The 27,666-nt window shown below is 45.4% G+C and overlaps 3 protein-coding genes across 5 annotated transcripts in view; 1 reads left to right on the plus strand and 2 right to left on the minus strand.

Moving 5' to 3' along the window:
• The window catches only part of IFT172 (intraflagellar transport 172), a 33,173-nt gene extending 31,692 nt beyond the window's left edge, over positions 1 to 1,481 (plus strand). Inside the window, exons 44-48 of the mRNA XM_011234734.3 lie at positions 169 to 228; positions 313 to 411; positions 738 to 891; positions 1,030 to 1,121; positions 1,329 to 1,481. Coding sequence (XP_011233036.1) covers positions 169 to 228; positions 313 to 411; positions 738 to 891; positions 1,030 to 1,121; positions 1,329 to 1,418 — 495 coding nt within the window. The 3' untranslated portion in view covers positions 1,419 to 1,481. The remainder of the gene's footprint in view (positions 1 to 168; positions 229 to 312; positions 412 to 737; positions 892 to 1,029; positions 1,122 to 1,328) is intronic.
• A 79-nt stretch (positions 1,482 to 1,560) lies between these two features.
• KRTCAP3 (keratinocyte associated protein 3) lies at positions 1,561 to 2,810 on the minus strand (the record flags this gene model as incomplete). Its single annotated transcript, XM_034657300.1, is given in 5 exon segments — positions 1,561 to 1,646; positions 1,767 to 1,879; positions 1,989 to 2,123; positions 2,251 to 2,519; positions 2,522 to 2,810. Coding segments are annotated over 5 exon segments (813 nt in total), but the record flags the coding sequence as incomplete, so codon positions are not given.
• A 204-nt stretch (positions 2,811 to 3,014) lies between these two features.
• Positions 3,015 to 14,229, minus strand: NRBP1 (nuclear receptor binding protein 1). Of its 3 annotated transcripts, none has more exons than XM_002913763.4 (18): positions 14,078 to 14,229; positions 10,625 to 10,854; positions 10,322 to 10,444; positions 9,777 to 9,878; positions 9,287 to 9,376; positions 9,094 to 9,134; positions 8,649 to 8,743; positions 7,075 to 7,158; positions 6,833 to 6,891; positions 6,586 to 6,684; positions 5,078 to 5,210; positions 4,801 to 4,906; positions 4,611 to 4,661; positions 4,378 to 4,513; positions 4,105 to 4,158; positions 3,956 to 4,019; positions 3,638 to 3,693; positions 3,015 to 3,561 (listed from the first exon to the last, which is right to left on the minus strand). In XM_002913763.4, exons 2-18 carry the CDS (start codon positions 10,832 to 10,834, stop codon positions 3,457 to 3,459), a joined length of 1,608 nt encoding a protein of 535 aa, XP_002913809.1. In that variant the 5' UTR covers positions 10,835 to 10,854; positions 14,078 to 14,229; the 3' UTR covers positions 3,015 to 3,456. The 3 variants fall into 3 exon arrangements, with proteins under 3 accessions (XP_002913809.1, XP_034515622.1, XP_034515624.1); XM_034659731.1 differs by lacking the exon at positions 14,078 to 14,229 and adding an exon at positions 13,287 to 13,624; XM_034659733.1 differs by lacking the exon at positions 3,956 to 4,019.
• Positions 14,230 to 27,666: the final 13,437 nt, after the last annotated feature.

A 27,666-nucleotide genomic window follows, 5' to 3' on the forward strand; every position in this document is an offset into this window, starting at 1 on the left:
AAGCCGAGTGGGGCTGATGTCATAGATACCGTTTCCACTGTCTTCCGGGGCTGATATTATGGAGGACACCATTTTCATGTGTCTTCCTGGATTCTTCCCCCTGCATCCTGGAAAAGCAGCATCCAAGCCCAGCTGCTCACTCCCACTTGCAACTTTTCTCTGTTGCAGGCAGTTGGCTGGGAGAACATGGCATTCATCTTCCTCAACCGCTTTTTGGATCTGACTGATGTAAGTAGAGAAGTTGTGCCCAGAGGGTGGGAGTTTTGCCTGTCACGAGCTGTGTCTATCTCATGGCTGCCCACTCTGCCGCAGGCAATTGAAGAAGGGACTCTGGATGCCCTTGACCACTCTGACTTTCAGGATACAGACATTCCCTTTGAGGTGCCACTCCCAGCCAAGCAGCACGTACCGGTAAGAGCACAAGATTGGAGAAGGGGGAAGGCCTCACCAGTGTGAGGGCGTTGTGAATGGAGAACACTTTATCACGGTCCTCCTAACCTTTGTAATGGGAATCAGCTGGCAACATCTTTGGAAGGGCCTCAGCCCTCACTATTCCTTCAGTGAAAGTAGAAGCAGAGAAAAAAGAAAACTAAGCTGGTGACCATGAACCCCACCCAAGGAAGATCACGTATGGGTAAAAGACGATGCACAGGATGACAGTTTAGTAAGCCTCCCAACTCACCACCTTCCACTCGCCCTGCCCTGCGTGAAGCTGTTGCTCCTTCTGTCCTTCCCAGGAGGCTCAGAGGGAAGAGGTTCGAGACTGGGTACTCACAGTCTCAATGGACCAGCGGCTGGAGCAAGTTCTGCCTCGGGATGAGCGCGGTGCCTACGAAGCTTCCCTGGTGGCAGCGAGCACTGGAGTTCGGGCACTGCCCTGCCTCATTACAGGTGCAGAACCCTACAGCACCCCACATTCTGTGGTGGGTGGAAAGGAAGGGAAAACAGCAGGATCAAGGGAGTATTTTACTCCGAAATTGCTCTCGGTTTTTCCCCTTCAAATGTTCATCTTTTTTTCTTCCCCCACAGGATACCCCATTCTGAGGAACAAAATTGAATTTAAGCGGCCAGGGAAGGCAGCTAATAAGGACAACTGGAATAAGTTCCTTATGGCTATCAAGGTTAGAGAGGGAGACTTGGAGGGTGGGGGCAGGGAGAGCAGCACTGAAGGGAAATAAGAAACCACTAGAAAGGTGGGTGGGATGTCAAGAAGGCAGGTGCAGGCCCTGAACTCTGCTCTCCCTACTAGGATGGGGTTGATTTTCTTTAGAGAAGGAATGCTTTTCCTTAGCACTGACTTCCTCTCTTGTTCTTCTGTTTGTCCACAGACTTCCCACAGTCCAGTGTGCCAGGATGTGCTGAAATTCATTAGTCAGTGGTGTGGAGGGCTACCTAGCACCAGCTTTTCCTTTCAGTAACTGGCAGGGCTCAGGGAAGAGTTACTGGATTCCCTCCCTCATTAAAGTCTTATAGGTAATGGAGACCAGTGTTCTTTTGATCAAAGTCATCCCCAACATCAGCCTAGTGCCCTTTTCCCCCCCAAAAGGAATCCTCATCAAGAAGAAGAAAGGAATTCTTTTATTACAACTGTTTATGTCATCTTGGGGTTTATGTCACCGCTGTGGACTGAGCCTCTGGATCAGCACCTGCTCCACAGAAGGGAGAACGTGGGTCAGAGGGCAAGCAGCACAGCAAACGACTTGACGCAGTCCTAAGAGTGGTTCCCTGCCTCCACCCTTTCCCAGGCCCCAGTCCTCACAGATTACCTGTCCTCAGCCCAGCTTTTCTGTGATGCGTGCATTTCTTGATTCTGATCCAGTAGCTGCTCGTTTTCCTGTCTTTTACACTTAGGAAGTTCAACCTCTGTCAGTTCCTCTAGCTGTAGGGGAGGATGGAGTTAGTACTCCTGCCCTGAATTATACAGTTCAGCCCCCTCTTCAACACAGCCAGCCCGTGCTGAATGAGCCCTTCCTATTCATCTTCCTTACCTGCTCCTGAAGCCCTTCCTTCCTGCAGGGCCCAACCCCACGCAGGCTGAGTGCAGCCACACAGCAGTAACCAGACAGAGCAGCCTCCGCTGCAGACATGAGCAAGGAAGGGATCCAGAGAGCCAAGGCTGTATCCTAAAAGGTGAAGAGGGAAGGTGGGGTAATGAGAGGGAGCAGGACAGGAGTGGCAAGTAGGGGTGGCTGAAAGGGCAGGGCCAAGGCCCTGTAGACTGCAAAAAGGCCGAGAAGTGCGCACACTCACATAGATTCTTGTGGGGTCAAACGGGCAGTCAACCCGTCCAGGCCCCTGGTCCAGCGGTAGTAAAGGATCTAGCAGTCCTGGATGGCAGTCAGCAATAAGGCGGCGGCCACCGTTGGCCACAGTGAGTGACACAGCAAGGAGGAGGCCCAGGGAGCAGGCGGCAGACAAGAGCAAGTTCACCAAAGCTACTGCCAGCAGGGCCCAGTGCTGGCGGGGACAGAAAGTCAGGGTGAGCAGCTGCGCGCGCGCGGCTGACTATCCCACTGATGAGACACCTTGGTTTCTCTAGTTGAGGCTCCTCNATTGGCCACGTGTCGCAAGACTGTGCCGTGCAGCACGGCCCCCAAGAGCAGGTTCACGTGGCCCACCAGGATCAGCGCGAGGCCCACACGCATAAGCCGCCGGGGGCCGCGGGCCGCGTCTGCAAAGCACGGGGGGGAGGGGCAGGCCTGAGCCGGGAAAGGAAGCCCAGGGCCCCTCGCGGCCGCCCCTGGTGAACCAGTGGCGGTGGGGCGGGCCACCTGAAGGCCCAGCCCCGCGCGCGTCCCGGGCGGGGCTCCGAGCCCGCGCCCCCTAGCGGGTAAGGCGGCCTTCCGCGCGCCCCGCCGCAGGGCAGCTCTACCTGGCCCCGACGCCGCCCGCGCTCTCTCGGCCGGTTCCGCCCGCCCGCCCGCTCGCCACCTGAAGGCCCAGCCCCGCGCGCGTCCCGGGCGGGGCTCCGAGCCCGCGCCCCCTAGCGGGTAAGGCGCACACACACACGACGCTTTTAGCAAAAAGTAGACTTTTATTACAGCAGCAACTGAGGCAAATCGAATGGCCCCCCAGGGCCACCACTGCAGCACCACCCTTCTCTCCCGCCCCGTCCGCCCCAGCGGGATTGTAGAATTCAGCTCCCCCAGTGCCCGTGGGCCTCCTTTCCACACAGGCTGGGCGGGAGCCGGCTGATCAGCTACTAGCCCCCAACTAGAAGGCGGCTGCTGAGAAGGCCCAGGCCCACGTCTGTGCAAAACAAGTAAACAAAGTGCAGAGGGGAGGAAGAGAAGGGGGAGGGTGATGCTCAGAACCAGGGAGCCCCAAAGCCCTCCTGAATAATAAAGGAGAGAAGGGGCTTCACAGGGTAATACTGACTGGGGGGAGAGGGCAGGAAGACTGTCGCGCGTCTAGTGACGGCCACAGCTCTGATTAGGGGCCTGGCCCAAGTGAGCTCTAAGAGGAAACGGTGACAGCGGCTGAGTTGAGGGTGCTGTTCCTGGCAAAATTGAACTTGTTCAGGGTCTCCTCTAGCAGAGAAGTCAGTCGGCTCTGGTCAGCCTGGGGGAGAAGAGCTGGGTGAGACAGGGCCAGAGCAGAACAGAGCGGCCAGGGCGGCTGAAGGCAGAAAGCTCACCTCGCTAATGAAGCCCAGCTGCACCAGCTCGGCTGCCAACTCGGGGATGTTCTCATCTAACAGAGAAAAGGGAGATGGTGAGCACAGTGTGGGAGGAAGGGGCCCAGAGCCCTTCCAACAGCCCCAGTCCAGTCGGCCCAGTTGGCAAAGAACGATACGAACAAAACTGTCAGGTCTACCCTCCAGTTTTAGGAACTAAGACATTTGTTCTGTGTGTGTCAATGTGTTGACGCCTTGTAACCTTCTTCCCCACCCCTAAGAATGTCCCTCACAGATAAGACTCAGACTCTCCTCCTCTGAGGGGAAGGAGAGACTCACTTGGCATCAGGTCACAGCTCAGGTGCCGGTTGAGTTTGTCCTCCAGCTTCAGAAGAAGCGTCAGCTGGAGAAGAGGACGGTCAGAAAATGAGGCGCCTCTTCTCCACCCCTACCACCCAGCCCTGTGCAGTCCTGGCCCCGAGCCTTACATGGTGTTTGACTCCCTCCTCCACTGACTCGATGTTGCACTGCATCAGCACCACCTAGGGAGAGGGCACGCAGAGGGTCACCACAGAGGGTCACCACAGTAGTACTGCCAGGCAACAAAAAGCCCCCAACAGCTGGAAGACTTTCCAGCCCACAGGACAAGCTTGTAGAAAGCAGAAACACATTCTTTTCTCTAAAGGACAAAGCCTTATTTGACGTGTCCTCCTTTTCCTTCCACCATGACCAGAGAGACCTCCACACGCACATAGCCCCACCTTGCGGGTCTCCACCTCAGCTGGTTCAGGTGTTGGAGTCTTGACAGAGGGGGGCACAACAGGTGACGTCACCTCCTCCTGCTGCGGCTGCTGGGGCCGAGGTAGCCCAAAGGCTGTCAAGGGGTAGATGCCATTCCTAGAGCAAGATCAAACAGGTCACATGGGCTCTGTGAATGCCTCAGGACACCCACCCCACTTCCTCAAGCAAGCCTTTCCTCTCACCCTTCTCTCACCTGACATCTTCAAGGAATTTATCCAATTCGAGAGCTGGTGACTGAGAGTACCTGCAAGAGAAAAGAAAGAAAGTGAAAGGAAGGAAATAAGCAAAACAGCAGATTCAACAATTCCCAAAGAATGGACAGTTGATAGAACCCTCGGTGGTAGTAACAAATCTGTCCTTTTCAGACCCTCTCAGTTACTCACAAAGTCTGAACTGGTTCCCTTCCTGGTCCTGCAGGGATTTCAGCCAGGACAGCACTGGTATCCATGTTTTTGGTGATCTCTTCCAGAGCATTCTCTGGGATCATGTCTGGAGGACATGATGGAATGGAAAGTTACAGAGGGATAGTCAGATTAATGTCATGGAAAGCCCAGGGGTTCTGGGGGGTAAAGAATTCTATGGAAGTGGAAAAGGAAAGAGAGCATTGTTAGTGACGCTCCAGAGAGGAAGATAATTCCTAGCAGGGCCAAGGGGACTCACGTTGGTGTCCCACAATGCAGTGGGCAGCAAGGAGTTTGAGCGAGGGCACTTCAAACAGTGCTGGGTGGAACAGAAGTTCTCTGGCTGTTGGTCTGCGAGCAGGCTCAGAATGCAGGCACTTTTGAATGAACTCCTAGAAAAGGGAATGAGGAAGTAGAGCGGGCATCTGGCAACCAGGCCACTGTGTTCATCATGATACTTCATCACTCATTATACTTAGCACAGGCTTCGTAAATACTAGGCAGTCTTCACTGGTTGACGGAGTAAACTGTCACATGTATTTGAAAGGGCTTTGAAGACTCTAAGGTATATAGAGAAGACTCTAAAGTATATGAAAGGTATACTTCACTGTTTTTCCGGTTTTAATTGTTTTTCTACTCACTCTTCAACCACGAGCTCTTTTTTTTTTTTTTTTTTTTACTATTCAAACTTCTGAATTTTTTTCCCCAATTTTCTACTTCTGTGCTTTAACAGCCCACCTTCACTGCCTACCTTCCTCTCTGACCCTCATCAAAGTTACCTTCTCTGTTCCCAAACCTACCTGTTGTGGTCAACAGTATAAGCCATCTTTTTATTTCCCAAGCCTACTACCACAATTTCCTTTGTCTCCTACAATCATTTATGAAGTTCACTGGCTTTCCCCAAGCTTCCTCCACACACACCCCCGCCCTTTCCCACCTCCCATAGGTCCCATGACAATTAACCTGCTTTTCTTTTAAAGCATTTTATTTATTTGACAGAGAGAGAGACAGCCAGCGAGAGAGGGAACATAAGCAGAGGGAGTGGGAGAGGAAGAAGCAGGCTCATAGCGAAGGAGCCTGATGTGGGGCTCGATCCCACAACGCCGGGATCACTCCCTGAGCCGAAGGCAGATGCTTAACGAATGCGCCACCCAGGCGCTCCTAACCTGCTTTTCTTTTCCTCCTTACAAACGTGAAGGCCAAGAACGTGATAAACCTAATCTGTCAGTTGAATGCCCCAACCTAACGGTGAACTAGAAATTTACTCCACACTAGCCTCAGGACATTGTCTAATGAGTTACAAACTATCCTTGTTGGACCTTCCTATAGTCTATTTACTATAATCTACTGATTCATAACCTTATACCCTTTAAATCCTAGCTCGTTATTTCAGGGCACTTTCCCTACTTAAAACTATATAAATATAAAACCCCAAATGACGGATTTAATTCCAACTGATCAATTTGTTAAAAATATCAAGATGGTTGTCTGAGAGCATATACCAGTTACCTGAGGTAACCATTAAATTAGTTTACCTCCAGGTAGACACACCTAAATTAACACACAACCTTTACCCCCAACCTGTGTGTGTATACAAAAAACAAGGTAGATGCCACCTAGGGAAATATTCAGGTATTCACTGCTTTTGCCTGTCCTTTCTGCTTTCTGTTTTCTTGCTCTTAGAAGAGAGCATATTCCAAGTAAAAAGGAAGAAAAACCCAAAGACATTTCAAAGTCTGTTGAGGGAGTGATCCAGAAGATTCTTACCCTCTGTAATGGGTCTTCTAGAAGCTGGATGGCACTGCTGATAGCTTCCTGTGGCACATATGAGGACTCTCCATTGCCTTGAATCTCCAGCACTGCCATCTGCAGGGGAACAGAAAAGACCAATAGAAACTTCAGAACTCAGTGCTCCAGAATCACCCCCTCAAGACCTTACTTGTCCTTCCTCCATTTCCCCCTTCCATCTTCTAACTTGACCCCTTTCCATCACCACAGCTTGTGGTTTCCTCACCTCCAGTGCACACATGCCAAAGGAGTAGATGTCCACTGCTGTTGTCACATTAGTGACTTCTAGGGAAAACAGAGGAGGCTTTGGTGAATCAGAGGATGGGGGCAGGGAGTGGCAGAAATGCCTTTTAAAAACTTTTTGTATGCCAGCAGAGAACTAGAAGTTTCAGTTCTATTATCTCTGGGCGTCAGGTTATAAGGTGGAAACCCGGGAACACGGAGAGGGCAGAGAAACTGGCGCCTCACCTCCATACTCTGGTGCAAAGAAGTGTAGATTCTTCTGCTCTTCCCGACAAGTCTTCACATGATTGTTGATAGTGTCAGGAGCCACTGGGAGTAGGGGAGATACCCACAATCTGACCACCATCAACAAAGCATAGTCTCACTCCAGAGAGAGGTCCCCAAAAGCCAAATTCTCTCCTAAAGACTCTAACCCTCAAGGCGCAAACCCGTCCTTTTCCCATCTTGAGCCACAACTAAACATGAACACCACCTACTTCCCCTTTCTTGGGTCTACTGCTTCTCATTTAAGGTCCCTAATTCAGTAGCAACAAACACTCCACACTCAACTAATAGGTATATAAGGGTCCTTGAGCTGGCCAAGAAGCAGTGGAGGCTAAGGAAAAACTTTTGCTTGTGATCTGCTCACCTTCCCCAAAGCTCAGGAATATCTAAATGTTTGGTCTAGTTCTTTCAGCCACCCTGCAAATAGCATAAAAACTTAGGCAGCTCTTCCTAATCTGGGACAATTAAAGATCTCAGAAACTTGGATAAAAAAAGGGTAAGAAGGATTAACAATACAACCAACTAGATAGCCTCCTTCTTACCCACCTTTGCCGACTGAAACTGAAAAACAACTCAAAGTTGAACCAATACCCTTGAATCAGTCTCACATTTAATCCATCAAAATTTTAGACTCCTGCTCTACTCCCTTATTCCTCACCATTGCTGCCACAGGCCTGAACGAGGAACCAGGGCCGGGCCCAGTTTGGACTCACTCAGATCGTAAACAATGACTACAAATCACAGAGAGTCTGGGAGCACAGTATGATTTAAGGAACCAGCCTGACGATGAAGGGAAATAAGAATCCAGGACATAAATGGCCAGCCAGGCAGAATCCATAGGAAACAAGCAAGTTATGGAAGGGCAAGCAGGTGGAGGGTTGTTAGGGAGAAGCCAAGCAGGGATAAGTAGGCAGGGGAGGTAGGGTAACAGGGCTCGCTCCCACGACTGCATGCACTGCGCAGCCGCAAAGGGGAGCAGAGGGAGCACAAACAGAGCCCCAAGTGGGGCAACAGGGAGCTCTCACCATTAGCAAAAATCCTATGAAAGACTGTTGGGAACAGAGCAGCCCGTAAGCGGGAGGGAGGAAAACAGAGAAAAGTTGTGAGCGATGGAGCAGCCAAGCCCCAGACAAATGGACACACAAACCACACACAGACACGGCACACAGAAATGTTATACACTGCACACAGATACACGGCAAATGAAAGCACTCACAGCAGGCACAGCCTGGAACCTCCTTTGATAGGGTCTGGCCCCAGGGGCTCAAGTCAGACCTTAGACCCATCTCTTGCCCTTTCCCAACCTCCTACCAAGATCTCTGGATTAACCTGCTTCCCTCCAAAAAAGGTATAAGATTAGACCCTACTCCTTAATTGACTGGCTTCTCCCTATGAATGACTGCTAGCAAAGTCCTATCTCTTACCACCAGCCCACACCTCAGAATTTTGCTCTACTCTCCCCACTCCTTTCATCTTACCCCCATGGTTCCCAAATTCCCGAGGCTCCCAGGCCCAGAACCTCTCCCTCCCCTCACCAGAGCCAATCTTGATGAGTCCGTTGTGCTGGATGAAGATGGTGTCACAGGTCAGGTTCCCATGGATGATGGGGGGGTCACAGGAGTGCAGGTAGCTGTGGGGGCACTGGGCTGTTAGAGGGGCCACTGGGAAATTAAGGGCAGGGGGAACCCAAGGGTTAAGAGGAGCAAGGGCCTGGTCTCCTGCTGGTCACCACAAAGATAATCCCCACACTCTGAATCTCCATTATGCCTGATGAGTTAAATAGCTGGATAAGCACTAGGAGAAAGAGGTGGGAGATAGTACCGTGGTTAGGGCATTAGAATGGACCCTTTAAAAGACCAAAATTAGGGACCTAATTTTGACAGTATAGGACTCAAAAAAAAGTGGGCAGTGGCAGAAAAGAACAGCAGCGAAGTACTCTAAAATCTGTTTGGGGAAAAACACTAACCAGATCCTACTTACCTAAGGGCAGACAGGATTTGCGTGCACCAGCGCTTCCAAGCCTGGAACAGTTTGATCAAAGGGTCAGCAATAATCCCCTCTCTTAACCCTCTAACTAGTTCCCCTCCATCCCTTCCTGATTAGCTTCCTGATTAATATAATTTTTTTAAAACCCCCAAACCAGCCTAAAGCCTCATCTGTTCTCCCTCCATACCTTTTCATTCATAGTCTTGTGGTTCTTTTTGGTCTTCTTCAGAAATTGCTTAAGACTCCCAGATGACATGTATTCTGTGATAAAAATGACCTGGAGAGGCAAAGCGCTCAAATAAGGCCTTAGAGTAGAAATGATCCCCTACCTGATGACATGCATACCAGATATATATTATATTTGGAAGGCTGGTGGTGATGGTTGTTTTAAGTTTCCCTCCTTTTGTTGTTAGCACCACTTCCTCAGATTTAAAAGGATGAAAAAAAAAAAAACTACTGAAGAATAAGAGCTATGGGAAGGAAACAGAAGTTTGCTCATTTCTGCCCTGTCCATCACCAGACAAAAGGCATAGGTCATAGGCAAAGCCCTACTCTCTTCTCTCCACAACAGCTGATTCCAGTTTTGTTTCAAAAGTACCTTATTTTCATCTCTGAATGTAAAAAGAACAATAAATGTAGCTAGTCTGTTTGGGGTAAGCTCAAGAAAAACTTCTTACCCTGGCCTTGTTCTCTTTAATGTCAGCCCAATACTTGTGAAACTTAACAATGTTGAGATGTTCCAACTGAATCAGATTATCAAACACAGCACGGACTTTTTCCTGAGAGCAGGGGAGAGAGTGGGATAACAGGGTTCAGAAATCACTGTAATCCTGAAAAGCCATTCCTTATCCCTCCCCAGAAATGATCTAACCCCAACACACTCTCCTCCTAATCAGCTTCTCAACACCAATTCCTCTTTAACACCTGCATGCTTTTTTTAAATATACATTCAATTAATTAACTTACAACGTATTATTTGTTTCAGGGGAACAGGTCTGTGATTCACCAATCTTACATAACACCCAGCGCTCACAACATATATCCTCCCCAATGTCCATCACCCAACCACCCCATCCCCCAACCCCCCTCCCCTCCAGCAACCCTCAGTTTGTTTCCTAAGATTAAGAGTCTCTTATGGTCTGTCTCCTTCTCTGGTTTCACCTTGTTTCATAACACCTGCAGTCTAACACCCCACAGGCTATATCCTTTCACCATTACCTACCTCCTGCAGCTTGTAGTTCTTGCGCTCAGAGAACTGGACCTCATTCCACACAACCTCTACACCCTCCTCTGTATCCATGGCCAGGTATGCACTGTCAATACCTGGTACATTCCGTTGATTCACCTAAAATGGAAAGGAATTATTAAAGCTACCTTATAAACCCTCCATTTTAATACTCCATATGTTCATTCTCTCCTAGGCTCTGATCTATCTGTTAAAGTTTGGTCTGCCCCTTTGAGACTTTCCCCTTCCACTCCGCACTTAGAATTCACTCCCCCAAGAGTGACACTACCACCACCTTACCTCTTCTCGCCTCTTCTGCCACCGCCCACATGGTGACTCTTCCAAGATCTCAGACTCATCTTCACTCTCTTCCTCTTCCTCTGGGGAAGCAGCTGAGGTCGTGGAGGTCACAGGAGGTGACACTGATGTCAGGCCAGGAGCTGAGGATGAGGATTCTACCTTTGGGTCTGAGCCACTGCTGACTACTGTCTGGGACTCCCCCTCCGACATGCTGGAATGAACACTCAGGCCTGCATTGGTGGAGAAAGGATGGAGGAAGAAGGCAGAAAGGGTCAGGATAGACCTATAAAGATTTAATTCTGGGGCACCTGGGTGGCTCGTCAGTTAAACATCCAGCTCTTGATCTCAACTGAGGTCTTGATCTCAGGGTCGTAAGTTCAAGCCCCACACTGGGCTTCACCATTAATCCTAATAACCTCATCTGGGGGCACCTGGGTGGCTCAGTCGTTAAGCGTCTGCCTTCGGCTCAGGGTGTGATCCTGGCATGCTGGGATCAAGCCCCACATCAGGCTCCTCCGCTGGGAGCCTGCTTCTTTCTCTCCCACTCCCCCTGCTTGTGTTCCCTCTCTCGCTGCCTCTCTCTCTCTCTCCCCGTCAAATAAATAAATAATCTTTAAAAAAAAAAAAAAAGGAAAGCAAGAAGATATTTGATTAAAAAAATATAACCTCATCTGCAGTTAAAAAGAAAAAAAAATACACCTCCCTTAATTCCTTTAAATTCAAAATCAAATTAGTCCAGTCTGAAAACTGAAACATTAACTACTTAGTCTACAGAAGGGAATTTATCTTGGTTGAAGATAACCCACCAGGAGTGGCAAACCTCCTAAGATTTATGACAATACAACCCCCATTAGTAAGGTCCAAATGAACAGCCAAATCAGGGACAGATATCACTCCTTCTCAGCAATACTCACCCAACAGCCTTCCCTTTGAATCCTCGCCTGCCTCTATTTTCACTGTGCTCAAGAACTAAGCTACATGGGCCCTGTTCAGAACAGATGACTCCAGACCCCAAAATGTTCCACTGATTCAGCCCTAAGGCTGGACCTATAGCACTCTCAGCAAATTTATCCGGCTGAAACCCTCAGCTAATTTATTCCACTAGAATTCTGGCATTCCCTAGCCAGCCCTCCTATACAGAGATCAAGTCTGTCAGCCCATGCTGAGGCTACCCTTGGGCCAGGTGACTGGCAGTGGTTAGTGACTTCATCCCTGATAACCTCACCTTGCCCGTGATGTGAGTGTGCAAGGGTATTGGTTAGCAACATTTTTTTTCATTCACTCATTCAACAAATGTTTATTAAGCACTCACTGTAGGCCAAGCACTGGGCTAGGTACTTGAGATACAATAGTGAATAAAATAAATGAGATGCCCACATTCGTGGAGCCACAAATTTAAACAGATCTACGACTTTCAGCTTCCAGCTCTCATTTCATTCACATAGCTCAAAGCTCCACCCTCTGGGATACTAGATCTGACAGAGATATTCCCTTAAACAAATAACTCAAGGGGCACCTGGGTGGCTCAGTCAGTTAAGCGTCCGTCTTGGATCAGGTCATGATCCTGGGGTCCTGGGATGAACCTGGAATCAGCTTCTCCCTCTGCCCCTCCACCCCCTCATGCACACAAGCTTGCTCTCCCTCTCTCAAATAAATGGATAAAATCTTAAAAAGAAAAAAAATTTTTAAAAAGAACAAATAACTCAAGACATAGCAGTTACAGGAAATAGTAGAATATTTTTTTCAAGGCACATGGCTACTTGGAAGAAAAAATTCTCAAAAGCTAAATGTCGCTAACTTGTCCAGTCTCAGGACAACCGCTGAATGGTATTCCAAATCTCTAAGAACAAAGGCTGTGAAGGAGTTAAAACCTGTTGTGTGCTGGGCTTGAAGGAGTGCTCCAGTATGAAAGTGACATTCTGGAAAGTAGATTTCCTCCTCTAAATTCAGAATACAGAAGCCTCTGATCAACACCAATCTTTCCAAAAGCCCTCATTTTAGCAGTCTTGGATACCCCTTCTGCCCATCTCCATCCTCAGCCCACACTGTGTTTAACCCAAATCAGGAGATTCTTACTAGATGACATTCTAGTAAATACCAGAGAACCACAACGCACTACAGAGAAAATCTGGCAAGATATTCTTCCCCTGTTTATTCGTAAAGTTTATTCAACCAGCCAAGAAAGCTACTACCTGTCTTAGTAATCTACCAGAAAACGAGTTGGAAATCATTTTCCTTTTTTCTTCCCCTGAAAAGTAACTAAGAAAATGGTAAGAAAGTTCAAATGATTACTTCCTAGAACAGCTATATTTATAGAATGCATCTTGAATCTGAACAGCTAAGTAAAATTTCCAGCGAGATTACAATAGGAAATACCAGTGGAGTTCTAATACAGGAAGCCTATAACCAATGGGCTCTAAGGAAACCTCTGGACTCAGGGCACAGACAATTAATCCACAAAACGCTACAAAAGCAGCCAAGCCTTTTCCAGTCGCAGACACATCCTTGGAATGTGCTCGTCTTCTCCCTCCCCAACCTTTCCCCTGCAGGCAAATGAAGGTACCGCCCAAGATCCCCCAGCACTTCCCCTCCTGATGAAGAAACCTTTGTAACGCTGGGATTTTCATCTCAGGGTCGTTCAGAGGTTTAAAAGATCACATACGGAAAAGATCATTTACGCCCCTACAAGGGATTCTCCTCGCCGCCTCCAGCAACCCCGAGAAAACTGTGTTCACTTCTGAGCACTGTAGGTAGATCGTCGCGCAAAGTTTTTCTCGGAGACTTTTATTTTTTGGGCTGCAGCCCCTCTGCATTTCAACTCCTCGGCAACAGCTCGCAGGCCCCGGGCCTCTGAGCTACCCTCACCCCGACCAGACCAAAGGGCCTCCGGGACCGACAGGACTGTCCGGTCAGACGCCAAGCAAGCGCAGGGGACCAATTCACGCTCCAACAGGTCGCTCTGCCCGCAGTCTGCAAGGGAGCGCCGGCAACCCCACAGGCCCGAGAGCCACCGGCCGCCACCTCATCAAAGGCCTGCCCCGCGGCGCCGTCAGGGGCGCAGGCCACGCCCCCGCGCAGTCGGGCGCGCCGGCCTCCGCCAGCAGGCGCGGCCCGACGCTACGCTTCCGCAGGCCGGGGCCCGCCACCACCGCCCCCGCCGCCGGCCCCGCCTCTCGTCAGCCCCAGTTCGACACGAACGCCAGGGCCTCGCGCCCCACACCGGCAGAATTCCGGGTCGCCGCCACTCAGGGAAGGCCGGGCGGGCCCGGCAGAGACTGTGGGGCCGGGGCTGCCCCTCGGCTCCGGCGGGCGGGGCCGGGCCTGAGCCGCCGAGCGAGCAGAGCCGCCACCAGACACCCGCCTGCCCGGGTCCCAGCGCCCCGGGCAGCGAAGACCGACCCTTACGTCCTCTCGCCGAACCCCTTCCTCCCGCTCTTTCCCCTCGGCGCTCACCTCCCGACTCCGCTCCCCGCAGCCTGCGCTTCAGCTCCAGCTCGGGTTCGGGGCCGCGGACCAGAGAGACTCCCTCACAGCTGCGCTCCGCAGCGCAACCGAACTGCGGGCCCCGCCCTCGCGGCGTCCCGACCAACAGATGGGCGGTGCCGCACTGCCGTTGGGTTTCCATTGGATAAGGCGGCCAAGATGGGCGGTGCCCTGGGAAGACGGTAGCTCGCTGGCATAGTCTTCAACCCGGTCTCCTCCCCTTGAGCCTGTCCGGCTGACACCTCTCGGAGGCTTCGGTGTCTTCGATCTCAACTGCGGCTGGTCTCTCTGTCCACCCCTCCGTCCAGCCCAGGTGCTCCCGATGATTCTGCTGGGTGAAAGGAAGGCCTTCCCTCTCTCTTGAAGGCGCCATGACAGTTCTGGTCCGACTAAAAGACAAAAGGAGCGAAAGACGTAGCCTCAATCCGGGAGGAGCGCCCACCCACTTTCATTATTGGGGGGGCGGGGGGTGAGACTGCGCAGGACACCAGTTCTTCAGAAAGCTTAAAGATTTTCCTGAATATATTCTGAAAATTGCATAGCACCGGTATTTGCCAAAACTTTGCAAGAGGTTTTCACAGATAACTCGTTTGATCCTCATGAGACATTGAAATTATCCTTCAGTGCTAATTGGCAAATGCAAAAAACTGAATCAGAGGCGTTAAGCTATTCACCAAAAGTTGATAGGAGCCAGATCTGACATCCAAACAGTAAGATTTATCAAAGTCTTCCTTGAGAAGATGTTTGGAAAGAATTTGGATTGACTTCGAAGAAGTAGAAAGAAAGGATTTTGGGTGAGCCCATTGATCTGTGAAAACTAAACGCGGAGCCCCATAGGTATAAATTCGTTCTGCCATTAGACGTATATTATATATGGAGGGAGGAAGATGAATCAACTGTCACAACTTGGGAATGTCATAATCACTAAATTTCACTGTCCTTAAAGGAAATCTCTAATCCTTCTTACCTAATACAAAGAAGGATACTGTATCTGGCAAAAGCCCTCCCATTTTCTCATCTCTTCGCCTCAAAATAGTTATTTTTTGCAACCCATCTTTCATCCTTTGATTCTTGACCTTTGAAAGAGAGGGCTTACACTTTTAGAAATCTGCTGGAAGTTATGGATCTTGTTTTGAATATTTAAAAAATGAATTTGTCCACCAAATTTAGCATATAATTTCAGAAGAGTTGAGGTTAAAAATCTTTGTTCTAATCTTCAAAGAAAGGTTGTACCTCCTCCTCTCCAGGTTAACTTTTTTTCCTTGGGGGCTCCAAAGCAATTGGAGCACCAGGTCCACTATAAACATTCCTTAAATATCAGTTGAATTATCATCATAGTTTCTCATTCTCTTCTGTCAGGTCCTTATCATTATCAACCTTTCCTTTTCAATTAGCTCCTTCTTTCAAATATGCGTAGAGAACCCATTGGCATCCTCCAGCTCTCATTTTATTTTTAACTTTTCATGTTTAAAAATATCAAACACTGGGGGCGCCTGGGTGGCACAGCGGTTAAGCGTCTGCCTTCGGCTCAGGGCGTGATCCCGGCGTTATGGGATCGAGCCCCACATCAGGCTCCTCCGCTATGAGCCTGCTTCTTCCTCTCCCACTCCACCTGCTTGTGTTCCCTCTCTCGCTGGCTGTTTCTATCTCTGTCGAATAAATAAATAAAATCTTTTAAAAAAATAAAAAAAAATATCAAACACTGCATTTTTGCCACCTCATTATTTTTCCTGCTTTAAAAAATAGTACCGGCACCTGGGTGGCGCGGTCGTTAAGCGTCTGCCTTCAGCTCAGGGCGTGATCCTGGCGTTCTGGGATCGAGCCCCACGTCAGGCTCCTCTCCTAGGAGCCTGCTTCTTCCTCTCCCACTCCCCCCGCTTGTGTTCCCTGTCTCACAGGCTTTCTCTCTGTCAAGTAAATAAATAAAATCTTTTAAAAAAATAAAAAATAATACATATCTGTTGTAAAAAAAATCAAAGTGTTTTTAAAATATTTAACATAGTGACAATATTTATATAATAGCTTCCATGTGCTGTGGTCCACTGTTTTAATTGCCTTATGACATATTAATTAATTTAATACAAGAATCCTATGGAATATTGTGAATTAACAATTGCTATTAGAATGTGAAAATCTCTTGTAATCCTACTTCACCAAAATAATTAAGACTTTGATGTATGTATCTCCATTTTTTCTGTGTATATTAATATATGTGTATATATTTTAAAATGAAAGCAAGCTGATACTACATAATCTCTTTCAATTTACTCTATTACTTTTTTCCATGGCAGCTCATATAGCATTACTTTAATTTTTAACCACTGTAGAGTATTCCGTTGTCCAACGTTTAATTAGTAACTACTGGGGGGCATCAGGGTTATTTCCAACATTTATTATTATAAAGCTGTAATAAAATCCTGCTGCACACATCTTTGTGAAAATTATTTTTATACATTCTTAAAAATGGAATTGCTAAGTCAAGAGCTAAGAACATTTTAACTTGAATGTATATTGCCAAGTTACTCTTTAAAAGGATATCAAATAATATAAAGAGTATATGCTAGGGTTTAGAGGTGCTCAGGTGGCTCAGTACGTTAAGCATCCAACTTTTGGTTCAGGTCATGATCTCAGGGTCATGGGATTGAGCTCTGTGTCAGGTTCCTTGCTGAGCACAGTATGTGCTTGGGAGTCTCTCCCTCTCCCTCTGCCCCTGCCCCCACCACCCCCCGCGCATGCACTCTCTTTCTCTCTCTCTCAAAAAAACAAAATCATTTAAAAAAAAAAAAGTAGTTTTAGGTTTACAACAAAATTGAGAAGATTCAGAGATTTCCCATGTATTTACTATACCCCAAATGCATAGCCTCTCCCCCATTATCAACATTGCTCACCAAAATGGTATACATTTTACTGAGGATGAATTTACATTGACCTATCATAATCACCCAAAATCCATAGTTTACCCTAATGTTCACTCTTGGTATTGTACATTCCATAGGTTTGGACAAACATATAGTGGCATATATCCATCATTATATTGTACAGAGCATTGTTACTGCCCTAAAAATCCTCTTGTGCTCTGCCTTCCTATCCCCAGCAACCACTAATACTAATATCTCCACAGTTTTGTCTTTTCCAGAACATTATGTAGTTGGAATCCTATAGTATGCAGCCTTTTCAAATTGGCATCTTTTGCTTAATGATATGCATTTAAGGATCCTTCATGTGTTTTCATGGCTTGATAGCTCATTTCTTTTTAGCACTGAATAATATGCAATGGTCTAGATGTACCACAGTTTATCCATTCACCTACTAAAGTACATCTTGGTTGCTTTTAACTTTTGGCAATTATGAATAAAGCTCCCATAAATATCTGTGTGCGGGTTTTTGTGCGAATATAAGTTCTCAATTCCTTTGGGTAAATACCAAGGAGTGAGATTTCTTTTTTTTTAATAGGTAATTTATGAAGTTTATTTAAATTCAATTAATTAAGTATAGTGTATAATTAGTTTCAGAGGTAGAGTTCAGTGATTCATCAGTTGTATATAACGCCCAGTGCTTATTATATCATGTGCCCTCCTCAGTGCCCATCACCCAGTTAACCCCCCCCCAGCAACCCTCAGTTTGTTTCCTATGATTAAGAGTCTCTTATGGTTTATCTCCCTCTCTGATTTCATCTTATTTTTCCCTCCCTTCTCCTATGCTCCTCTGTTTTGTTTCTTAAATTCCACATGAGTGAAATCATCTGATAATTGTCTTTCTCTGATTGAGTTATTTCACTTAGCATAATACCCTCTAGTTCCATCCACGTTGTTGTAAATGGCAAGATTTCATTTTTGATTGGTGAGTGATATTACGTTGTATATATACCACATCATATATATATATAATCTTATATATTAAATATATATTTATATTCTTATAATTCTTATAATCTTATATATACATATGTGTGTATGTATGTGTGTGTGTATATATACACACACACACATATATATATACATATATATATAATCTTGGAAAAAAAACCAAAACCACCCGGCTGTCTTTGAAATTGGTTGTACCGTTTTGCATTACCACCAGCAATGTATGAGAGTTTGTGTTGCTCCACACCCTCACCAGTATTTGGTGTTAGTGTTCTGGATTTGGGCCATTCTCATAGATGTATTATGGTATCTCTTTTTTTTTTTAAGATTTTATTTATTTGAGAGAGAGTGAGAGAGCACACAAGCAAGGAGAGGGGCAGAGGGAGAAGCAAGTTCCCTGTCAAGCAGAGAACCAATGTGGGGCTGGATCCCAGGACCCTGGGATCATGACCTGAACTGAAAGCGGACGCCTAATTGATTGAGCCACCCAGGTGCCCCGGTATCTCATTTTTTAAGTTTTCTTTTCCATGATGACAAATGATGTGGAGCACCTTTTCATATGCTTATTTACCACCTGTATATGTTCTTTGGTGGTGTCTGTTGGGGTCTTTGGCCCATTTTTTAATAGGGTTGTTTTCTTCTTGCTGAGTTTTAAGTGTTCTTTGTATATTCTGGATAACAGTCTTTTATCATGAGCCTTTTGCAAGTATTTTCTCTCAGTTTGTGGCTTGTCTTCTAATTCTCTCGACATTGTCTTTAGAGCAGAAGTTTTTAATTTTATTCAAGTCCAGCTTATCAGTTATTTCCTTCATGGATCGTGCCTTTGGTGTTTTATCTAAAAAGGCATCAGCATACCCAAGATCATCATGGTTTTTTCCTGTGTTCTCTTCTAGGAGTAGTAGAGGTTTGCATTTCATATTTAGGTCTATGATCCATATTGGGTTAATTTTTATGAGGTATGTAAGGTCTATGTCTAGGTTCATTTTTTTCCCAGTTGTTTCAGTACCATTGTTTTCATATGTTTATTGCTTGATTATATTTCCTCCTCAGTTTTTTGCCTGCTCATGTTCTTTGTGAATTTTTTTACTGGGTTGGTCATCTTTTTCTTATTGGCTTCTAAGAGCTCTTTGTATGTTAGAAAAAACCATTATCGGGGCGCCTGGGTGGCACAGCGGTTAAGCGTCTGCCTTCGGCTCAGGGCGTGATTCCGGCGTTGTGGGATCGAGCCCCCACATCAGGCTCCTCTGCTATGAGCCTGCTTCTTCCTCTCCCACTCCCCCTGCTTGTGCCCTCTCTCGCTGGCTGTCTCTCTCTGTCAAATGAAGAAATAAAATCTTTAAAAAAAAAAAAAAAAAGAAAAAACCATTATCTTCCTAATCTCTTACATGTGAATCCCATCCTATCTCTTTTCTCTGCTGAAGATTTCTCTCAGTTTATTATAAACTTCCACTCCCAAAGCCCTTTTTCATTCTTCATTCTTCATGACCTCTTCAGTATTTGGGATCACTGAACAGCTCTCTTACTTTTTTATAATACTGATTCATTTTATTTTTCTTTCAACTTCTTATCCTAATTTTTCTCTTACCTTTTTCTATCCTTCCGTCCTATTAAGGTGCTTGTTAACGTGCTCAAAGTTATATTCTTTGTTCTCTCTATACCATACTTTAGAAAATACATCATTGAGTGTATCACCTGAATAATATTTATATTTATCTCTAGGACTCTTTCTTCCCAAACTCCAACACAGTATTGGGTACTCTGTCACTTGAATGTAATTTACCTAAATATTCCTACTGAAGGTCAGTAATCCACATCAAGAATCAATTTATTGGGAATAGAAACCAGATGACTGGGTGACAGGGTGGGAGGCAAACTTCTTAAATACCCATTTATGCCTTTGAACTTTGTGCCTTACATAAGTAGCACATGTTTTTTCTTCAAAAAAGAAATAATATTTAACAAAGAAACAATTTATTAAATAATTATAGAATAAAGAAAAGCAGGGGCTCCTGGGTGGCTTAGTCGGTTCAGCGTCTGACTCTTGATTTTGACTCAGGACATGATCTCGGGGTCAGGGGACTAGTCCTGCACTGGGCTCTGCACTGGGCGTGGTGCCTGGTTGGGATTCTTTCTCTCCTCTCTCTCTGCCTTTCCCCACCTCTCATGTGTGCTCTCTATCTAAAAATAAAAAAATAAATTAAAAAAAAAAGAATAAAGAAAGGCGATGCTTTGAGACTACCCACATCTATTTGTCTAATTCTGAACTTGCCAAGTGACCTGCTGACCTCATCTTCCAGGTGCACTACAGCTTGCATTTTGACATGCTGGTTGCACAACTCTATAAATTTACTAAAAATCTTTGAATTCACAGTGAGTGAATCTTATGATACGAAAATCATACCTCAAAACTGTCCAGACTCTTTCAAGATCTTGGTTTCCATAGATCAGGGCAATTGGAAAATCTACTGGATTTCTGCTCCAAGCTTTTCTTCTTCAGTGTGAGACTCACTAGTCATGCCTCCAATCTCATCATTCCTCTAGGCACAAAATGTGGATCCTTTTTTCCAAAAGAGCCTCTTTTAAACTGAAGACAATCAAAAGAACAAAAATGTTCCTTTGCCTCAAGCTTGGCATTTACATTTCTTTAGGTCCTCAAATTAAGAGAAGCCTAGACTTCTTAATAATTATGAATTACCTGAGGCACTTTAAAACATACACATTTCCAGGACTTCCCAGGATCAGCTGGATCCAAATGGGGGGGGCGGACTTGGGTATCTGTATGTCTACTAATCTACCCGGGTGATTCTGATGCAAGTAGCCTGGCCTGTTATTAGGCTGAAGGGTAAAAACTATCACCCTAGCACACACCTTATCCCTGTCTAGGAATGATTCCTTGGGTCATTGACTCATAACTAAGGCCCCTGAGCTTCACTGTTTAATAGGAACATTTAATTCTATACCTCTATGTCATGTCATAAGAAATTGAATCATTCTAAGATAAACATAATGGATAAAAAATAGGGGCACTGGGGAATAAAAAACCAGACACCCCATGTAAATTAATAATTAACCTGAGATTATTTGATTTCCACAACTATATTCAATTATGCTTAAGTCAAATTCATCTATAATTTATTTTGCTCTATGTTTTACTGGCATAAAGTTTATTTCTGTCTTATCTCCCAGGAATGTTGTGAGTTTAAAATAATTATCAGGTCATTCCATAGCTTTTTCTGGGCCAAAACCGTGTATGTAAACCTTTTCTGTTTGTTTTCACCTTTGTTGTAATAATAAAGACAACTTTCCTAAATCTAAAATTATGTCCTGATAAAACATAGATTCAGACTATAAGGAAAGGCCTTTGGAGATTCCTTTAGCATGGGTAGTCTAAGACTCCATTATTTTACAGCTTACAGTTGTACTTCCAGGCTTGAATCAGAGAGCAAAATTCAATTTAATTAAACAAATATTTATTTAGTGGTTACTATGTGCCAGGCACCACACTAGGCAGTAGGGTAACCAATGAATAAGACAAAGTTTCTGTCTTCAAAGAGCTCCTATTTATTTGAGAAGATAGCAGTGTAAACAAAAAAGTTACAATACTTGGGGTGCCTGGATGATTCAGTCGGTTAGGCATCTGACTCTATTTCAGCTTGGGACATGATCTTGGGGTCCTGGAATTAACACTCAGAGGGGAATCGGCTTGAGGATTCTCTCTCTCCCTCTGCCCCTCTCCCCCACCCCCACTCCCCACTTGTGCACGCATTCTCTCTAATGGATAAATATTTTTAAAAATTTATTTATTTGACAGAGTGAGAGAGCACACAAGTCGGGGCAGCAGGAGAGGGAGAAGCAGGCTTCCTGCTGACCAGGGAGCCCAGTGCAGAGCTCCATCCCAGGACCCTGGGATGATGACCTGACCTGAAGGGGGACACCTAATCAACTGAGCCACCCGTGCGCCTAATAGATAAATAAATCTTAAAAAAAAAAAAAAGAAGAAGAAGAAGAAGAAGTTACAACACTTAACAGGAGCAACAACAGAAGTATGTATATAGTTCCATAGGCTGAATAAAGAAGGACAGGACTGACTTCATGGAAGAAAGATACCTGGGAAGATGTGGCAGGCTGAATAATGGCCCCCAAAGGTATCCACATTCTAATCCTTAGAATTTGCGAATGTTACCTCATAGAACAAAAGGGACTTTGCAGATATGATTATGGATTTTGAGACAGGGAGATGATCCTGGATTACCAGGATAGGCACTATCATGAGTGCTCATAAAAGAGGGAGGCAGAGGGAGTTGACTATGGAACTGAAAGAAATGGAACTACAGAAGCAAGAGGTTGGAATGATATCAAGGAATGCAGGCAGCCTCCTGAAGCTAGAAAAGGCAAGGAAATGGATTCTTCCCTAGAGTTCTCAGAAGGAACCAGGATTCCTTAACTTTACATCAGTGAAATTGATTTCAGATATCTGGTCTCCAGAACTGTAAGAAAATTAATTTGTGGTGTTTTAAGTCACCAAGTTTGCAGTAATTTGTTACAGCAGACATAGGAAACTAATACATACCATTTCCCAGAGAATAAGACTGACACCTGTCTAGCCTGGGTTTAAAAGAATGAATAGGAGTTCAACTGGCAAAGGAGGGAAGAACAGTCCAGAAAAGACTAAACTCTCCTTTTTTTTTTTTTTTAAGATTTTATTTATTTATTTGAAAGAGACAGAGTGAGTGAGAGAGAGAGCATGAGCAGGGGGAGGGGGAGAGGCAGACTCCCTTGCTGAGCAGGGAGCCTGATGTGGGGCTCGATCCCAGGACCCTGGGATCATGATCTGAGCCAAAGGCAGTCCCTTAACCAACTGAGCCACCCAGGCATCCCTGAACTCTCCCTTTCTCTGAGTCTCCAGACTCAGAAGATAGGAATTAGACCATAAAACATATGATTGTCCACTCCAACTTTTGGGACATATGCCTCAATTTCTAGCAGTAAGAGTTGAAGATTTCAAACGTAGGCATTATTTTTTTTTCCCCGTTTGCCTCACCTCTGGCTTTTCACTTTGAAATTTAACCTTTGTTGTTACAAAGTTTCTTACATCTGGGAAAGAAGAAAAACTCTCCAGGGAGAACATTCTTAAGAAAGTAAATGAGAAAACTACAGAGAGAATCTGATAAGGATACTTGTTTATTATTGGATCAAGCTTGGAACAGAGGGTGACAAAGCCCTCTCCAAAAGCAAGTAAAGGAACTCCTTGTTTTGGGGGACTGAGAGAAATAAAACAGTGAAAATAAAAAGTAAGAGCTCTAAACTAGGTATAATTGAAGAGAGAATAAGTTAATTCATACAGAACACCGTACAGACACACACACACACACACACACACACACACACACACACACGACAGAGGGAGGCTATATTGAAAGCCCTAACATGTATAATGAGAATTCTAGAAAAATATAGAAAGATATAAAGACAGTGATAGTGAAAGTGTCTGACAACATTAAGAATTTTAAAGACACATGCTGAGGCATATCATACGGATGTTTACAAAATATAGAGGATAAAGAGAAAATTGTAAAAGCTACCAGAGATGTGAGAAAGAAACGGATTACCTATGGAATGACAGTAAGACTGATAAAACACTTCCCTGTAAATGTAGAATTTTATCTCCAGACCTAATGTCATTAAAGAGTGAAGGCAAAATACATTTTGATATGCCAGAAACAATGAAGGGCTTAAAAAAACAAAAAAACACCCACACCCAATCTCACTGAAAGACCTATTTAAAACAAGAATTGATAAAACTGCTTGGGAAAAACTTCCACTTCTGGCCATGATTGTCTAACAGGATCCAAATTTACCCTCCTGCCTTTGCCATGTAGAACACTGGGTAAAATACATAAAGCAACAGTTTTCAGTTATTGGATAACAGGCAGCACACACAGGATATTGGCCCCTGAGAGAAGGGAAACAAATGAAGTAAATCCTCTGAGCACTCCAGCTTACTGCCTTGAGTTTTCAGGCCACTTTGTGGAGAGAGGAAACCCAAACAGAGCCTGACAATGTCACTGCATTGAGAATACAGAGTTGAGAGTTCAGAGAGACCAAAGTGGCTAACATTTCCAGGGCAGCGAGCCAGAAAGGATGGAGTGACACAGAGAAAGAACTATGGAACTTTGTAGAAGGATCTTCTCAAGATTTTGTCTGTGAACTGAGCTAAACATACACATGAGAAAATTATCAAGGTTGAGGAAAGAACCATTTGAGAGCAGTAGACAGAACAGTGGAAAGAAAACCATTTGGGTGGACAGAAGGATTCCAGCTGGCAGGTTTCCTACTACTGCTGTTTGTCCCTAGCAAACTGTAGGGTCGAGAGATTACAAATGTGAGGTCATTCATTGCCTTGTTTTATGGTGTTTTTTTTTTAAGATTTTTAAAAATTTATTTTGTTTGACAGAGAAAAAGAGCACAAGCTGGGGGAGCAGCAGGCAGACATGGGGCTGGATACCAGGACTCTGGGATCTTAACCTGAGCCGAGGGCAGACGCTTCACTGACTGAGCCACCCGGGAGCCTAGTCATTCATTACTTTGAATGTGCACCTCAGTTGAGAACGTTTGTCCTCATGACGAGCACAAGAAGCAGCAGGGTTTTTCTAAGTAACCTTGTGGTTTTCATGGGTCAATCTGTCAGACTCAACTTGTGCGTCCTCAATCCTCAACAGCCAATAGAGCGAAGGAGTTCTCTTACTAAAGGATTTTGAGGAATCCCTAAGGAATGGGTAAGTATGCCACAGATCCTCCCTGAAAATGACCGTTGCTTTTGCCAGCAGTCCCTGCTCCCAAACACTGCTGCTCTTGAACTTTGCCATCACCTCCTTTGAGCTCTCCACAGGGTCCCACCCACTGGACCTAAATCTCTTTACTTTATTCCCCAAAGCTTTAACTTTTTAACAAGACACCGAGGCACAGACATTAAAAACGAAGAGGAGCCCACAGCTGCCACTAGAAGTGGCTGTTCTTCGAATTCCTGATAAGGCAGAGCCAGCTCAGCGGGCCCACTTCTGCCCGCAGGAGCTCCAGGCTGGGCCACTTCTCGGAATCCTAACGCCAGCATTAGGCATGGGGCCAGAGAGCATCTTCCTTTTCCAGCTCAAGGGCTGTTTATTCCCACTCTAGAATATTTGACTGAGGAACTATCCTTTTCCTTAGGGGGAAAAACTCACCTCCACATTGGCCTACTTATTCACACAATCCCTGGAGTCACTGACGTTTTCCAGACTTTGGACAATTTGGCTGTGTGTAGCTGGTCTGTTCTCTCATATGAGATGCGGAGGTAAGATTCACACACTCTTCAGCGGGGCTCCAGTTTTGTGATCACCTGTGAACAAACACTCCAATAAAAACATGCATAGGTCTCCTAAGAACAAGTAAGGATTTTTTTGAGACATTCCAGTCTATATTCTTATTTGGGGGGGGGGGAATCTCTTTTTCTCTGCAAGGGCACAGTCCTGCAAAACATTTTATGTTACTAATAAATAAATAAACTCCAGAGGTGTCTGGGTGGCTCAGTCGATTAAACGGCTGCCTTCTGCTTGGGTCATGATCCCAGGGTTCTGCAGATTAAACCTGTGTCGGGCTCCCCGCTGAGCAGGGAGTCGGCTTCTCCCTCTGGCTCTCCTGCTCATGCCTGCTTACTCTCTCTTGCTCTCTCTCTCTCTCAATACATAAAATCTTAAAAAAAAAAAAAATTAAAAAAAAAAACCGCTCCAGCATCTCAGTGTGAAACATCTGAATTTTGGTTAATGTCATTTCAAAATTTTCTTTAGGATAAAGGTGGGATATTTCCTTTATGTATGTATAGAGGCTCATTCTGGTGATTTCCAGGAGTGAAGATGTATGGCTGTAAGATGAATTTATATCTGGCCTTCCAGAAATAGAAGACTGCAACTTTAATATTTTTTTCAAAGATTTATTTATTTTAGAGAAAGAGAGAGAGCACAGGGAGGGAGAGAGGGAAAGAATCCTCGAGCCAACTCTCTGCCTGAGCACAGAGCCAACCAGGGGCTTGATCGCACAACCCTGAGATCATTACCTGAGCCGAAACCAAGAATCGGACACTCACCAACTGAGTGCCCCAAAAGACTGCGACTTTAAAAAATAACACTTCTTGGGGCGCCTGGGTGGCACAGCGGTTAAGCGTCTGCCTTCGGCTCAGGGCGTGATCCCGGCGCTATGGGATCGAGCCCCACATCAGGCTCCTCCGCTATGAGCCTGCTTCTTCCTCTCCCACTCCCCCAGCTTGTGTTCCCTCTCTCGCTGGCTGTCTCTATCTCTGTCAAATAAATAAATAAATCTTTAAAAAAATAAAAATAAAAAAATAACACTTCTTCAACATTAAAAAAAAAGTTGCTTCTATTGGGGACCTTTTAAAACTTAGGAGTACAAAGAGGAGTATGGGTTGGCCCAGAACCTCAGAAATGGACTCTTTCCTCTCTTTTTCCTAATAACGTCAAAATATCGGCTTTCTTTCCTAGCTCTAAATCTTACCCAAGGTTTTTTTCCCTTCCCTGGGTCAATCTTTCACCTTTCATCACACACAGGAAAGAATATAGTATCAAAATTACTGAGCTTCTGGGGTGCCTGACTGGCTCAGTCGGTACAGCGTGCAACTCCTGATCTCAGGGTTTCGAGTCTCACATTGGGTGTAGAGATTACTTAAAAACAAAATCTTAAAAACACATACACAACTGCTGAGCTCCCAAAGATAATATCTTATGAATAGTATAATATCATCAGAAACAGGAAGTGAAGGAAGTCCATAAAGAGTCAAAAATAGAGTTAGGAGCTCTAGGGAAAGCCTGAGGAGGGCAGGGAAGCCTGGGAGGACGGACTTCCCAACTTCTGACCCTCCTCTCATTCTCTAACTTAACGTCTTTCGTCTTTCGTAAGCAGGTTGAGTTTCTCAATCCTGGCTGGCCACCCTCTGGGGGTCTTGTATTTTCAAGGCACTATGAATTTTTTATGAGCATTTTAAAACTTTGTGCTTTAAGTTTTATAAGTATGTTAGCTGGTTTTGGATCATCTGTGTTAACTATTTATATTTTGAGTGACCTTGAATTGAACTGGTGTCACATTACACTCTGAAGTTAACCTTTTAATTTCAAGGCAATGTTGCCTGGCCTGGGGGGGTGGTCCCTTGAATCCCTTGGGACCTGCAGAAAAATATATCTCAGAGGTTCACAGTTTCTAATGTTTGAAAAACACTGGCTTGAACTACCTTCTGCTGTTTTCTCCTTTCTCTCATGAGTGGTAACTGGAAAAGAGGCTTGTGAGAGACTAAGAGAAACAAAACTGTTTTAAAAATGACTAGCATTTGGGGGCGCCTGGGTGGCTCAGTCAGTTAAGCGTCTGCCTTCTGCTCAGGTCATGATCCAGGATCCTGCTGGGATCAAACCCCTTGTTGGGCTCCCTGCTGAGCAGGGAGTCTGCTTCCCCCTCTCCTTCTGCCTGACGCTCCCCTCGTTTGTGCTCTCCCTCTCTCTATCAAATAAATGAATAAATAAAATATTTTTTAAAAATGACTAGTATTTATCTTCAATGCTTGACCAATTTGGGAGCTAAGAAAATTCAAGCAATCTAGTGATTTTTTAAAATAAAGCAAAGGTGATACTGGGATACAGAATTGTGAATATATGTAGG

The sequence above is a fragment of the Ailuropoda melanoleuca genome, chromosome 4 (assembly GCF_002007445.2).
Source record: "Ailuropoda melanoleuca isolate Jingjing chromosome 4, ASM200744v2, whole genome shotgun sequence".
Lineage (NCBI taxonomy): Eukaryota > Metazoa > Chordata > Mammalia > Carnivora > Ursidae > Ailuropoda > Ailuropoda melanoleuca.